General features: G+C 42.1%; 1 protein-coding gene across 2 annotated transcripts in view; it reads left to right on the top strand.

The window, feature by feature from the left end:
* Positions 1 to 15,759, top strand: part of GTF2F2 (general transcription factor IIF, polypeptide 2, 30kDa) — a 214,839-nt gene that overhangs the window by 6,408 nt on the left and 192,672 nt on the right. For both annotated transcript variants that reach the window (XM_011974608.1, XM_011974607.1), the window contains exon 2: positions 10,026 to 10,099. In XM_011974608.1, coding sequence (XP_011829998.1) covers positions 10,026 to 10,099 — 74 coding nt within the window. The remainder of the gene's footprint in view (positions 1 to 10,025; positions 10,100 to 15,759) is intronic.

The following is a 15,759-nucleotide window of genomic DNA, read 5'->3' as shown; positions in this document are numbered from 1 at the left end:
CCTGACCTTGTGATCCACCTACCTCAGCTTCCCAAAGTGCTGGAATTACGGGCGTGAGCCACCGTTCCTGGCTAGCTTATATTTTTTCAGACAGGCAAGCACTTGGACATTGTTGGCCAAAGAGAGTTATATACGAGGGAGAGATGAAACTGGAGTGGGTGATACCCTAAAGCCTTGCAGCTAGTAGGAGAAAAAGGAACTTCACATTTCTTGTGTATCGAGTATTTTGCAAAGCAAACCTATGAAGCAGGTACTAATTGTATATTTCAGATGATAAAATTTAAGGTTAGGGAGGTTAATTATCTTGCCTAAGTATGGAAATAGTGATTCAGATTTGTTAGGCTAAAAGCTTTGCAATAGAAAAATGTTTTTTTTTTCCTTTTTGTCTCTCCCTTTTTTTTTTTGAGACGGAGTTGAGTCTCGCTCTATTGCCAGGCTGGAGTGCAGTGGTGCAATTTTGGCTCACTGGGACCAACTTAATAGGCTGGGACTTCTGGGAAGCCAATTTCTGTAAGTTCTTGGTGTAGAGAGCTATATATAATTAATGTGCTCTTATTATTATTATTTTTACTGCAAGAGTATAGTATTTTAGGAACCGTTGAATTAAATAAGCTGGTGAGCTTACCTGGGAACCTACAGTTTTATTATAATAATGAAGACAGTGCAATATGAGCTGCAAACTTGTTTTTGTCCTTTAACTTCTGGAACACCATCTGCTTTTTTTTCTTTCTTTCTTTTTGAGACAGGGTCTCACTCTGTCTCCCAGGCTGGAGTGAAGTACTGTGAACGGCTCACTGCAACCTCTGCCTCCTGGGCTGCAGTGATCCTCCTGCATCAGCCTTCTGAGTAGCTGGGACTATAGGCATGTGTCACTATGCCTAGCTAATTTTTTTTGTAGAGACAGGGTTTCACCATGTTGCCCAGGCTGATCTCAAATTCCTGGACACAAGCAGTCCACCTGCCTTGGCCTTCCAAAGTGCTAGAGTGTTGGGATTATGGCGTGAGCCACCACCCCTGGCCTTTTTTGGGGTGGGGGCGGAGTCTTGCTCTTGTCGCCCAGGCTGGAGTGCAATGCCACGATCTCGGCTCACTACAACCTCCGCCTCCCGGGTTCAAGTGATTCTCTTTTCTCAGTCTACTGAGTAGCTGGGATTACAGGCGCCCACCACCACGCCCAGCTAATTTTTGTGTTTTTGGTAGAGACGGGGTTTTGCCATGTTGGCCAGGCTAGACTCGAACTCCTGACCTTGTGATCCACCCGCCTCAGCCTCCCAAAGTGCTGGGATTACAGGTGTGAGCCACCGCGCCTGGCATCCCTGGCCTTTTTAAAAAATTATTTTTGTGGCTGGGCATTGTGGTAATTGCAGCACTTTGGGAGGCTGAGGCGGGTGGATTACCTGAGGTCAGGAGTTCGAGACCAGCCTGACCAACATGGTGAAACCCCATCTCTACTGAAAATATAAAAATTAGCCAGGCGTAGTGGTGGGTGCCTGTAATCCTAGCTACTTGGGAGGCTGAGGCAGGAGAATCGCTTGCACGAGGGGCCGAGGTTGCAGTGAGCTGATATTGCGCCAGTGCACTCCAGCCTGGGTGACAGAGTGAGACTCCGTCTCAAAAGAAAAAAGAAAATTTATTTTATTTTTTGAGAAAGAGCCTCACTCTGTCGCCCAGGCTGGAGTGCAGTGGCATGTGATCATGGCTCACTGTAGCCTCAAACTCCTGGGCTAAGATCCTTCTGCCTCAACCTCCTGAGTACCTTGAATCACAAGTGTGCACTACCATGCCTAGCTAATTTTTAGATTTTTTTGTAGAGATGGGGTCTCTGTATGTTGCCCACGGTGGTCTGGAACTCCTGGGCTCAAGTGATCCTCCCACTTCAGCCTCCCAAAGTGCTGGCTTTATAGGTATGAGCCACCATGCCTGACACACTGTTTTTAAGTTGGTAATTGCTTGTATTAGGTACAGTTTGTTGTACTGAATTTGATTCTTAAATTTGCTTTAATGTATGATATATAGTTACTTTCCCTTGAACTGTTTTCTTGTTTGAAGGCCTGAATTATAGTCTCCGGTAATTTGATCACAGAAAATCCTGATCTGGTTAATATGTTGAAGAAGTATGATCTCATTTAAGAGTTCCAGAGCTCCCAAACATTCTTGTGTTCTCTTTGAGAGCATTTCAGGGTATAGCAGTGAGGGCAAAGTAGTAGGTTAGAAAATGCCCTACTCCACTATTTGCATTTTGTCCTCTTCCTAGTTATTTATTTATTTGAGATGGAGTCTTACACTGTCACCCAGGCTGGAGTGCAGTGGCACAATCGTGGTTCACTGCAACCTCAACCTCTCCGGACTTAGGTGATCCTCCCATCTCAGCCTCCTGAGCTGGGACTACAGGCACACACCACCACGCCTGGCTAATTTTTGTATTTTTTGTAGAGATGGGGTTTTGCAATGTTGCCCAGGCTGGTCTTGAACTCCTGTGCTCAAATGATCCACCCACCTCAGCCTCCCAAAGTGCTGGGATTACAGGCATGAGCCACTATGCCCAGCCCTTCCCCTTATTTTAAGGTGGATCTCTGAACTGAGACTTCCCTCTGAGAATGAAATGAAGTGTAGTAAATTATATATCCTAGGTATATTACAGTATTAACCAGTTTCTTCAACAGTATCCAGTGTTTCTTCAACAATATCCAATCATTAAAAAAACTATTCTTCTATTATTCTAGGTGCTAGATATATGACAGTAAACAAAAGTTACAAAATAAAACAAGATCTAGGATCTAGAACATAATGTGATGCAATGTGATGCTATTTTAACTAGGGCGGGAAAGGACCTCACTGATAAGATGGTCTTTGAGCAGAGATGTAAAGGAATTTATGGGCTTGCCCTTGCAGATACCCATGGGAAGAGTGTTCCAGACAGAAATAACAGCAAATGGGTCTTTAGATGGGACGTCACTGCAGATGTTGCCAGGTCTGTGTGGTTTGAGTAAGATGAGAGGGAGAATAGGAGATGAAGATATGGGATAGGATCATCCAGGAGACTGGGTCACCTAAGACATTATAGGATTTTTCTTCTGAGTGAGATGGAAAGCCAGCAGCCATGGAGAGGCAGCATGGTATGGTGACTAAAATTGTGGACTATGGAGTCGACACGCTTAGGTTAGAATCCTAGCTTCATCACTAGTAATTGTGAGACTTTGAGCAAAAAATAGCTTTTTGGTGCTTCAATTTCTGCAGTTGCAAAATAGAATGATGATGGGACTGTTATAAGGATTAAATGAAATAATATTTGTAAACTGTTTAGAAAAGTATCTGGTAAACATAGTAAGCACTATGTAGATGTCTGTTAAATACATGGAAAGGTTTTGAGCAGAACAGTATCATCTGACTTGGGTTTTAAGATGACAATTCTGGCTGCTTTATTGAGAATAAACTACATGGGCAAAAGTGGAAGCAAGGAGTTCAGGAGGCTGTTAACAATCATTATTCAAGAGATGATGGTGGCTTGGGCTAGGGTAGTAACTTGAGTTGGTGAGGAAAGGCTGGAGTCTGGATATAATCTGAAGATGTTGACAGAATGTATCAGTTGATTGGTTTTGGGGTATAAGAAAAAGGATATTCAGGATGACTCCAGGGTTTCAGCCTGAGTGCTTGGAAGAATGGAGTTCCCTTTTACTAAGATATGGAAAATTGCAGCAGGAGCAAGGTTTATGAGGGAGAAATGAGTTCTGGTATGGAGATTTTAACTTTGAAATGCTTACTGAATATTAAGATGGAGAGTTTGAATAGGCAGTTGGATATATAAATTGAGACTTTGGGGGAGAACCTGAGCTTGTTGTAAGTTTGAGAGTTGTCATTATACAGATGGTATTTAAAGCCATGAGACTGGATGAAGTTACATAAGATTGAGAGTATACAGGGCCGGGCATGGTGGCTCACGCCTGTAATCTCAGCACTTCAGGAGGCCAAGGCAGGTGGATCGCCTGAGGTCAGGAGTTCAAGACCAGCCTGACCAACATGGAGAAACCCCATCTCTCCTAAAAATACAAAATTAGCTGTGGCAGGAGAGTTGTTTGAACCCAGGAGGTGGAAGTTGCGGTGAGCCAAGATCGCACCATTGCACTCCAGCCTGGGCAACAAGAGCGAAACTCTGTCTCAAAAAAAAAAAAAAAAAAAAGAGAGAGCGAGTATACAGAGAAGAGCGGGGATCCAAGGACTGAATCCAATGGCCATTGAAGTTAAGAGGCCAGAAAGATGAGCATCTAGATGTGGAGACCAAAAAGGAAGAGTCCAGAGAAGTAGAGGGAGAAATCGAGAGAATGTGATTACTGAGATGCCAAGTGAATAAAATGTTTGAAGGAATAGGAAATGATTAGTTCTCAAATATTGTTGATAAGTATGAGAGATGAGGACTAAACTTTGACTTGGCAATTTGGAGATCTTAATAACCCTGTGATCAGTTTCAGTGGAGTGGTAGGGAGGAAAGCCTATCTAGAGTAAGTTCAAAACAAAGTGGCAGAAGAGTAAGTGTAGACAGCTGACATAGAGAACTCTCTCAAGGAGTTCTACCATAAAGAGAGGCAGAGGACCAGGCACGATGGCTCATGCCTGTAATCCCAGCACCTTGGAAGGCTGAGGTGAGATGATCCCTTGAGCCCAGAAGTTCGAGACCAGCCTGGGCAATGTGGTGAGACCTCGTCTCCACCAAAAATACAAAACTTAGCTGGGCATTGTGGTGCAAACCTGTAGTTCAGCTACTTGGGAGGCTGAGGTGGGAGGATCGTTGGAGCCCAGGAAGTGGAGGCTGCAGTGATCCAAAATTGTGAATCCAGCCTGGGTGACAGAATGAGACCCTGTCTCAAAAAAAAAAAAAAAAAAAAGAAGAAAAGGCAGAGAAATCAAACACTGGGTGGAAAGGATTATTAAGTTTGCCCTTACCAAGGTGCATGATCTTGAACAAATTTATAAGCCTCCCTGTGCCTTAGTTTCCTCATCTGTAAAATGAAGACCGTGTGAGAAGTAGATGGTTGATATATTTACAGCATTTAGAAGAGTGCTTGTTGCTTAATGTATTAATTATCTATTGGTATATAACCTATTCCTACGGACTTAGTAGTTTAAAACAACACGCATTTATTATTTCACAGTTTCTATGGGCTAGACTCTGGCATGGCTTAGTTGGCTCCTTTGCCTCAGAGTCTCTCACTGGCGATAGTCAAGGTATCAGCCAGGGTTGGATTCTCATCTGAAGCCTTGACTGGGGAAATATTGTTTCCAAGCTCATGTGGTTGGTAGAATTCGGTTCCTCCAGGGTTGTTGGACTTAAGAGTCCAAGTTCCTAGCTGACTCTTGGCTAAAGCCGGTCATTAGTGTTTTTTTTGTTTGTTTGTTTTTTGTTTTGCCACGTGGGCCTCTTCAATATGGTAGATTTCTAAATCAGAGTGTGCAGACTGAGAAAGCAATGAGAGAAAACAGAAGTCATAATCTTATGTAACCCAGTAACAGAAGTGAAGTCCTGTCACTTTTGCCCTGAGTCACAGATACTGCTCACACTGAAGGAGAGGAGATTACACCAGTAAGTGGACGGGGTTGATAGCAGGTGGGATCCTTGGGAACCGTCTTAGAAATCTCCCTGCTACATTTAGTAAGCACTTTGTGTTAGCTGCTATTATTATCATTATTGTGCTAATGGGAATGATTAAGCAGAGAAGGCAATAGAGGAGAGAAAGGGTATACTTGAAGGAAAGATGTCCTCGGTTAGTTACATAACAGGGAAAGAAATTCAGTGCACAAGTGGAGAGATTGGCCATAGTTTATCCATTGTTTAAAGAGGGTAAAGCGAGTAAAAGGATCCAACTGTGGCTAGGTGGTAGATGTAGAAGTTTAGATTTGATGGTTTGCTTTTTCTCAGTGGAAGAGGAAGTCAGGTCAGCACAGAGGGAGGAGGAAGGAAGAGGTGTAGGTTCGAGAAGTGAAAAGAGAACATTTGAATAATCAGGAGTGAGGAACTGAATTGACTAGGGAGATGTAGTTAACTTGCCAGATGTCACTAAGGGCTTACTTGACGTTTGTAGCCATGTATTTAATGTGAGACCAGCTAGCATGATCGTGAGCTTTCCTTCAGCTGCTCAGGTGCAAGTGTGGCAGAGAGGTGGAATAACACAATAAAATAAAACCATGGATAAATTATAAATTAATGAAGAAAAGTAGAGATTGGCTTTAATCAGGATTAAGGTTCTGCCAGGCCAGTATGACGGAGGAAGATAAAGGCAAGGGAATGATTATAGTGATGGACCATGGAATCTAGTTTCCTTAAAGAGAGAAATGAGGACATAGCAGATGGGGGACAGTGAGAAGATGTTAATTAGAGTCAGCGAATTGAAGGGCTAGAAGAATTGTTGGGAGTCAAAGTGAGGCGGGAAATTAAAGAAAGAAAAATAAAGAGAGAAATAAGCTTTCCTGTATTAGGCTGACTTGTCCCAGAGGGAGCAATGGGCACAGCCCAGACCCAGGAAAAGTCTTGATAATACTATCTAAGAAGCCAGGACACAAAAGAATGTGCTCTGGAGACTCTCCCAGCACTCCTTCAACATAGGGAGAAGAAAAACAAATTTTCCTTTGTTTTATGGCATCAGTTTGTAAATTCCTGTTCTCTGTAACTGGTGACTTCTAGTCTTCTGTTTTATCTAATCAGTGGGGTGAAGTTCATAAACCATCTGAGCAGGCCACCTGGGCGCCATAGTGAAAGCCATGGAATAAGCTGTGCTAGGCACTAGGCAAACCTAGATAGTGGACATCTGGGCTGCATAGCAGCAGTCATGTGTAATCCTGAGTTGTGAACCTGTTACAATTTGATTAACCGTCTTTGTCCTGCCTCTGTATCCCTGCATTCGTGCCGCTGTAAGCCTGCTTCAAGCTAGCCCACCCCTTTTTAAGGTGTGTATAAAAGTCAAGTGCTGTCTTTGTTCTGGGCCCGGTCTTTGAATGTTAAGTCCGTTGGGTCTGAGTGCACTCAGTAAAGATATCCTCCTGTATTCACCCCAAGGTCTCTCCCTGGTTCTCCTGATTCCACAACAGAAGTACTAAGGAGAGAGCTAGGAATTTAGGAGATGGTGCTCAGAATAATTGCTTGAAATACAGGTTGTGAAAGGGATACTGCTGTTGATAATGAGAAATTCGTAGGCTGTCCAACAGATAATGTTGTGGACATTTGCTTCTTTAACCAGTATCCATTTACTTTGACACTGTTGCAGAATCTTGACTGTGCTTGTGGAAACCAGTGCTTCCCCTTTTCAATCTGTGTGATTTTAGTGATGTTGACTACCCTTCCCCAAAGATGTCATTGACTCAGCCTGGCCAGTGAAGTATCTAATCTCTGGGAACAGTGATAGGTCTAAGGAAGGGCACACACCCTTGTCAGCTTCATGAAAGACAAATTTTTGCTGGGGACTTCTGGGAAGGAGACTTGTGCTCTTCAGGAGCTGCCTCTGCCATCTTGCTACCTGAGGTGATAGGTAAGAAATAGTGAAAGAGTCCTGGGGACATTGTTTGAGCCCTTAATGAGGCCACCTTAAAGCTACCTCTGGAATTTTTTGTTATTTGTCACATTAAATCTTCTTTTAAGTGGGTTTTCTGTCACCTGCAATCAAAGGAGACCGAGTGGGTAGATACAGTTATCATAAGGAGTTTGCCAAATCCTCTTAGCTTGTTTGGATGAATGGAGTACAGTGTAGTGGAAGTTCTGTTGAGATATGGAATCTTCGAAATCCTCTTTCCCTTAGATCTTTTACGTACTCTTCTTTAGCACATATACCCTCCTGAGAGGTAGTATGGTCTAGTGAAGAAAGCAAAAGACCTGTCCGGAGTTGAGTCTTGAATCTGATCCTAGCTACCTGAGTTATTTCAACCCTCTGAACCTCAGTTTTCTCATCTGTAGGGTGAGGAGAATGTGATTTTGCAGGGTGATTGGAAGGATGAAACGGGATAATGGATGTTTAGCATGGTACCTGACTGACTCAAGTATATTGTCTAACTCTTTTTTTTTTTTTTCTTTTTTTTGAGACAGAGTCTCTCTCTGTCACCCAGGCTTGAGTGCAGTGGAGTAATCTCAGCTCATTGCAACCACCACCTCCTGGGTTCAAGCGATTCTTGTGCCTCAGTCTTCCACGTAGCTGGGACCACAGGCATGTGCCACTGTGTCTTGCTAGTTTTTGTGTTTTTAGTAGAGACAGGGTTTCGCCACGATGGCCAGGCTGGTCTCGAACACCTGACCTCAAGTGATCTGCCCTCCTCGGTCTCCCAAAGTGCTGGGATTACAGGAGTGAGCCACCACGCCCGGTGCACCCGTAATGTTTAATAGTTGTTCAGTAACTTTGTTTATTTATTTGTTTTGTCTAGATGGAGTCTTGCTCTGGCACGATCTAATTTTTGTATTCTTAGTAGAGGTGAGGTTTCACCATGTTGGCCAGGCTGGCCTCAAACTCTTGACCTCGTGATCTGCCCTCCTCGGCCTCCCAAAGTGCTGGGATTACAGGCGTGAGCCACCACGCCCAGCCCTGTTCAGTAACTTTTAGTGTGAGGAGTGCGTATGTAAGTGAACAAATACCATCAGGGGCTTCTTTTCACCCTTCAATTCCTGAATTTTTGCTGTTCCAAGGTACTGCAATTTATTTGACTAGTGGTCAAGTGGTGTTTTTTTGTCTTGCTAGGTAGAATTTCTTTCCTTCTCAGCTTTGGCAGCTGGACTATCATTCCAAATTTATCATGAAAAAATAATGACACCTGACACTGAGTACTTGCTTTGTGTAAGGCATTATGCTTCATACTTGGTGTATCTCATTTACTCCTAATAATAGGATAGCTTTCGAAGTATGCACTGATTCGAGTCCAAATTACTTTTTAGAAGAAATGAGATAGATAAGTTATATAATAGGGATTCGGCATATATCGTCTACTTCTCCTTTTTGAGAATTATAGTCCTTTTGATTGCATGTATCCAGTTACAGACACAATATGGTGTATTGGTTAAAAACACAGTCCCTGGAGGCAGACTGCCTGGGTTAGAATCCTGGCTCCATCTTTACTAATTATATAACCTTGAGTAAATTGTATAGTCCCTCAGTGCCTCAGATTCATCATCTGTAAAATGGGGGTAATAGACCTGTTCCATAGAGATGTGAGGATTAAATGTGTCAATCTATATGAAGTGCTTACAACAGTGTCAGGAAGGCAGGATTATATAAATGTTAGCTATGCTGTTTGATGACCCTTTTATATTAGCAGCTTCTTCTTCACAGTAGTCAAAGTTACAATTTTCTACATAATAAAACTTGACTTTTGAAATAATCTTAAGCCCAGTGGTGTTTCTAAATCATGCTATTACTGTAGTCAGTGCTGTTCTCTTCTGAGAAGCCTTTTCTGGTAACCTTTCTGTTCTGTGACCTTTAATTGGACTGACTTGGGAAGATAAGTTAGTGCTTTATTATTGTTAGATTATTTGACCTATGTTAGTTTTGTGTTGCCACCTCGATTAAGCTCTTTTGAGAGCTAAAATCATTTTTTTTTCTTTGAGACGGAGTCTTGCTCAGTCGCCCAGGCTGGAGTGCAGTGGCTGGATCTCGGCTCACTGCAAGCCCCGCCTCCCGGGTTTACGCCATTCTTCTGCCTCAGCCTCCCAAGTAGCTGGGACCACAGGCGCCTGCCACTGCGCCCGGCTAGTTTTTTTTATTTTTAGTAGAGACGGGGTTTCACCGTATTAGCCAGGATGGTCTCGATCTCCTGACCTTGTGATCTGCCCGCCTCGGCCTCCCAAAGTGCTGGGATTACAGGCGTGAGCCACCATGCCCGGCGCTAAAATCATTTTTTACGTGTCTTCATATTTCATGTAGTATAAAACATACAGTGATAACTTGATAATGATCCCTTATTAGAGGCAGAAAATAAAAATAGAAGCAGTATATTGTTTCGTGTTTGAAAAGATCTGTTATCATCTAAAATAGTCTTATTAGTGTTTTACTTTGTTTTAGGTTCCCAAATATTTGTCACAGCAATGGGCTAAAGCCCCTGGAAGAGGTGAAGTTGGGAAACTGCGGATTGCCAAGTAAGTTATTTAGATATTCTTGACATTTTGAAAAGCTATTTTTGAAATTTTTGTAAATGCTTTTAAATGTGATTATAATTTCTGATCAGAGAATTTACTTGGAAAATGACAAGTAATGAACATGTCAAGGCTTGTCAGGAGATGGTTAGGTACCCTGTAAGGAGACATCCGTGCAATACACACATCCCCACCCCCACACTCCTAGTGACAGGTGGTATAAATATAATATCAAGTTTATTGGTTTACTTTAATGGCGGTGAAGCAGCAGAGTATGTAGTTCTTTCACCCCTCCATCCTGTCTGCCTCCATGAGCAGGTGTGCTTGGGTTGGGTATAACTGGATGCACCCGGGAAAGTGCTTGCAGTAGGACTTTGCCACTGTACCACTGGGCCTACTTACAGGTGCTTTGGAAGTGGGTAGGGAGTATGTAGAAAACAGTGTAACGACATAGTTTTCTCGTTGAGGAAATAGCCCTGTTAGAAAGGAAAGCCTCTAAAGCTCAGCTAGTGTCAGCTGGAGGCCTTGTGTTCTATTCTTTCCATCCATTCATTCTTAACCAGCTCCAGTCAGATTCCTATGCCCATGATTCCATTGAAACAGCTCTTGTCTGTTACTGGTATCTTCCTCTTTATCAATTACTTTTTGCTTCATAACAAACCATCCCAAAACTTAGTGGTTTAGAACAAAAGCCATTTTATTTGCTCATAATTCTGTGGATCAATTCTGGTTGGGGCTGGCCTGGTGGCCTTCCTGGCGAGAGTGACCTCACTTGTGTGTGGTGGTTGATTTGACATCAGCAGGGGCACCGACTGTTTATTTCACCTCTAGCAAGCTCATTCACATGATGGTGAAAGAGTTCTAGTAGCAAAAGAGAAACGAAGCCCCAGTGCACAAGCACTTTGAAAGCCTGTGCTTGTGTCACGTTTGCTTAAAGTCCTTTTGACCAAAGCAACTCACATGGCCAAGCCGGATTCAGCTGTGGGAAAATAAGACTCCACCTGTTGATGGAAGCTGCTGCAAGAAAAATTTGTGTTCCTTATGTATTTATTTCAAAATATGGAATACTTCCGAATTCGCATGTCATCCTTGTGTAGGGGCCATGCTCATCCTCTCTGTACTGTTCCAATTTTAGTATATGCTGCTGAGGCGAGCACATGTTCCTTTTCTATAGTCTGCCACATCCACATTCCTAAATCCAAGAGTCAACTAGCAGCTCTCTTACTTGAACTTCAGTGGAATTTGACATAGTTGATCACTTTTTTCCTGAAACTTTGTTTTCCCACTCTACTCTAGGACACATCTCTTCTCCTCTCCCCTCATTGGCTGTTCCTTCTTAGTTTCTTGCTAAGCCCCTTCTCATCTTGTCTCTAAATGTTATGTGACCCAAGGACTCAGTCCTTAGTTCTTTCCTTTTCTCTCTTTTCACTTCCTGGGTGGTCTCATTTGGTCTCATGGCTTTAAGTACCAGGTGGTATTTAAATATATAGTTCAAGATGCTTCTGCCCTCCCTGGAGGCACCGTGCTCAGGAAGGTCCTGATTTTCTTTGTGTTCCATGCCCTGGCTGTGACTTTCTCCACACTACTCCCAGAATCAACCACTGACCTACTAGAATTGACCACTGATCTAGAGTTAACCGCAGACCGAGATTTAACCGTTAACTTAGACTTGACCACGGACCTGGAGCCAACCACAGAACACACAGGCTTTGGAATTCTCTACTGATGTGGAGTCAGCAAACTCTAGCTTTGTGGAGGAAGCTGCTGAGGCCATAGCCGATTATAATCCATGTCAGAGAGCTTGTGAGTGACAATTATGACATGAGTAAAGATTAATATTATTATTTTTCAAGACAGTGTCTCACTCTGTCACCCAGGCTGGAGTGCAGTGGCATGATCTCCGCTCACTGCGTCCTCCACCTCCCGGGTTCAAGTGTTTCTCCTGCCTCAGTCTCCTGAGTAGCTGGAATTACAGATGTGCACCACCATACCTGGCTAATTTTTGTATTTTTAGTAGAGATGGGGTTTCACCGTGTTGGCCAGGCTGGTCTCGAACTCCTGACCTCAAGTGAGCTGCCCACTTCGGCCTCCTAAAGCGCTGGGATTACAGGCGGGAGCCACTGCGCCTGGCCACGAGTGAAGATTATTATGAATGCTGTTTATTCCCAAGAGCCCATGATTAGAGTGACAGACAAGCTTAGCAGATTCACAGGAAACAATGAGTCCATCTCAGCGCATGTTTAAATAAAGCAAATTTTTTGTTAGCTGTGACTATCACTCTGTTATCCACTACTTTCTAAGAAGATTCTGAGCTTTAAGACAAGCCTGTCACTCCACTATAGGAGACTGCATAATGGTAGAAAACTAGTGAAATGTAGGATGTACCTAGCTGAGGAGAAACAGCAAGACATTGATCCTGGGTTGGGTGATGTAAATTGTGCATGGATGGGGCAGGGGCATTTCTTAGCTCTGTGTTATTTAATATGGACTCAATAAATGTTCATTTCAACTGAAAATAAGTAAAAATCAAAAAATATATTTACACACCTCTCTGTCTCTCCATATGCATGATTTTGACTGGGTCTTTGATGTTTGGACTGTGTCCTTGGATGTTTCAGAAGCATCTCAAACTTAATAATTGCTGTTCTTCTGTTTTTTCTCTCTGGAACACTCTCCCTTTAGGTAATCCCCATGGCTTACTCCCACATTTCTTTTCGGTCTCTGTTCACAGTTTCAGCTCATTGAGGTATTTTCTGGCCCCTATATGTAAAATAGCACCCTGTAGGCTCTACCTCCCTTACCTTCTTATTATTCACCATTCTTTTGTGTTGTTGTTATTTATTCTCCTTCTACTATACCCATCTGACATACCGTATATGTTTGTTTGTGTGTTGTTCATATCACCTACTAAAGTATAAACTCTACCAGGTCAGGATTTTTGTCTTAATGATTACTATATCTCCATTGTCTAGAACAGTGCTTGGCATAGTAGACACTGTGTTCTAAAGTTAGGTGGGGACAAGTACAGTTGTCCCTTAGTACCTGCAGGAGATTGGTGTCTGGCATGCCCCATCCCCTATACCAAAATCTACCATGCTCAAGTGCTTTATATAAAATGGCACAGTATTTACGTATAACCTACACACATCCTTCTGTGTACTTTAAAGCATATCTAGACTACTTATAACTAATACAGTGTAAAAACTGTGTAAATAGTTGTTACTATTTTTTTTCTCTCTTTTTTTGAAACAGGGTCTCACTCTGTTGCCCAGGAATACAGGCAACCACTGCAACGCCCAGCTAATTTTTTTTTTTTTTTTTTTTCCCGTAGAGACAGGATCTCCTTGTGTTGCCTAGGTTGGTCTCAAACTCCTGGGCTTAAGGGATCCTCCCTCCTCAGCCCCCAAAGTGTGGGCATTGCAGGTGTGAACCACCATGCCCAGCTGATTTTTAAAATATTTTCAGTCTGCAGTTGGTTGACTCCACGTATATTGAATATTCAGATATAGGGGGCCAAGTGTAATATCTCATTTTCTCAAGGAATGATTGAGTATACGTTCATAGTGGAGTCAGGCTTGTATTCTGGCCTTTTATTAGCCAGAAAACTCCAGCAGGTCCTAGTTGTAGCTCAATAATTTACTATAAGTGAGACTTTGTATAAGTCACTGAATCTTCTGACTTTAGATTTCTTATCTTAAAAGTTGCCTTTTTGCAGGGCTTTTATATTAATAATCCATTGAGATAATATGGAAATAGTTATTATTTATTTGTATATTTAAGTTTATAAGATGAACGTATTCCTGGAAAGTTGTAGATGTATCACATTTTTATGAGTTGTCATACTTTTATTGAAAGAGAAAAATAATATTGAAATCTACGGGATTTTTTTTTTTCTCCTCAATGTGAAGTTCTTTTTAATGTACATAATTAGCTACTGTTCTGTAATGAACATCAGAGTTTTTTATGTTAGGTTTTACTGAAATGGGAGCCACAACCTAGATAAAATCTCAAGAATGTATGTCACTGAAGAAAGGCAGGCTAAAGGAGAAAGGACTTAGATGATGAACCTCATGGTATTGTGGAGTGCCTTCACTATAGAGCTCAAGATCTGGCTTCTAGTCCTAAATGGCTGTTGATAGTTGTTTGGCTTTGGGCCTTACACTTCTTGTTTGTAAAATGTGGATAATAATGCCTTCCCAACCCATAGGATGTTTATAAAACAAATTAAATAGCTTAGCATTTGTTAAAATATTTGTAAACTCAAATGTTCTCCTTCCATGTAATATTCTTGTCCCACCATGAATATTATATTCCTGAAAACCTCTATGTAAAGAAAATACCTGGTTGAGAAATATAATATCTCTTTTTGGGAGGAGGGGGAAAAGATTACAGGAAAAAGAGTAAAAGGAAACAAGGCTGAGAGGAAACCCATGTAAATCTCAAGTACCACTTTGATCACTAAAGTAAAATATTAAAGATAACATGCTAAATAAGCAATAATGGGCATGCTGCAATTTTTCCTTATCAATCCTTTCCTGGTAGAAAATCTCAAGGTCTTTTTCTTAGTTTAAAGCAGATGGTCCACATAGTTGCATCTAATTCACATAGGGTGGCTAAACCTCCAGGTTTGCCTGGAACCCTCCCAGTTTATGTGTTTCCCTATGCAATTATTAGTGCCCCCGTTTCCACCCTCCAGGATGTCCTGGTTTTGATAATATAGTTGTCCTAAATGTTAGCAGATGTGTGTGTAGGGGTAGGGGTGAGGACGGTGGGTGGTTGTTCTATGCATTACCAGTCTGATTTATGAGCTGGCATTGTTTGATTTCTCTAGGGATCCAACCAAAGTTCCTTAGAAATACTGTGTGTGTGTTTTAGTGTATAAGTAATACTTCCTTGTTTTTTTCCTTTTAAATTTTTACAAAATGAAAAGGTCTCTGTTTTCCCCATTCACATGCGTCAGAGGTGGCCATGGGTAACTGCTTGGTATGTAACCCTCCAGGTTACTCTCCATACAAATCATTTTGGGTGTTTAATACAGACAAAGTTTTAAAACATTGTTATGTTTTAAATCCAGAGCGAAGTATTTTTCTAACCCCTTTAGGCTTAGTTTTGCTAACTTCAGAACATAGTGCAGAAGTCGGATTTTGCTTTCTTTGTTGTTCTCTCTTATATGTAGTTCTAAGGCTTTGGTTTACTTTGTTGCATCTTGATCTCTTCCCTAGGGTGCATGGTCGGTACTTATATTCCTTGTTTTTCTCATTTTAGTCTCTGAATCCTTTTGAAAGTAAAACCTCAGTAGAAGTGAGTTGAAATTCTTTTATTCAAATCAGTTTCCTCAACCACAGTGGAAGAAAAAGTAAGCCCACCATATTTTCTTTTTTGAGACAGTCTCGCTCTGTCGCCCAGGCTGGAGTGCAGTGGCATGATCTCGGCTCACTACAACCTCTACCTCCTGAGTTCAAGCAATTCTAGTGCCTCAGCCTCCTGAGTAGCTGGGATTACAGGCACCTGCCACCATGCCTGGCTAATTTTTTTTTTTTTTTTTTTTTTTTTTTCCCGTAGAGACAGGATCTCCTTGTGTTACCCAGACTGTTCTTGAACTCTTAGCCTCAAGCAGTCTTCCCACCTTGGCCTCCCAAAGTGCTGGGATTATAGGCATGAGA

The sequence above is a fragment of the Mandrillus leucophaeus genome, unplaced genomic scaffold (genome assembly GCF_000951045.1).
Source record: "Mandrillus leucophaeus isolate KB7577 unplaced genomic scaffold, Mleu.le_1.0 Scaffold147, whole genome shotgun sequence".
NCBI lineage: Eukaryota > Metazoa > Chordata > Mammalia > Primates > Cercopithecidae > Mandrillus > Mandrillus leucophaeus.
This window is presented reverse-complemented; position numbering and strand designations above follow the sequence as displayed.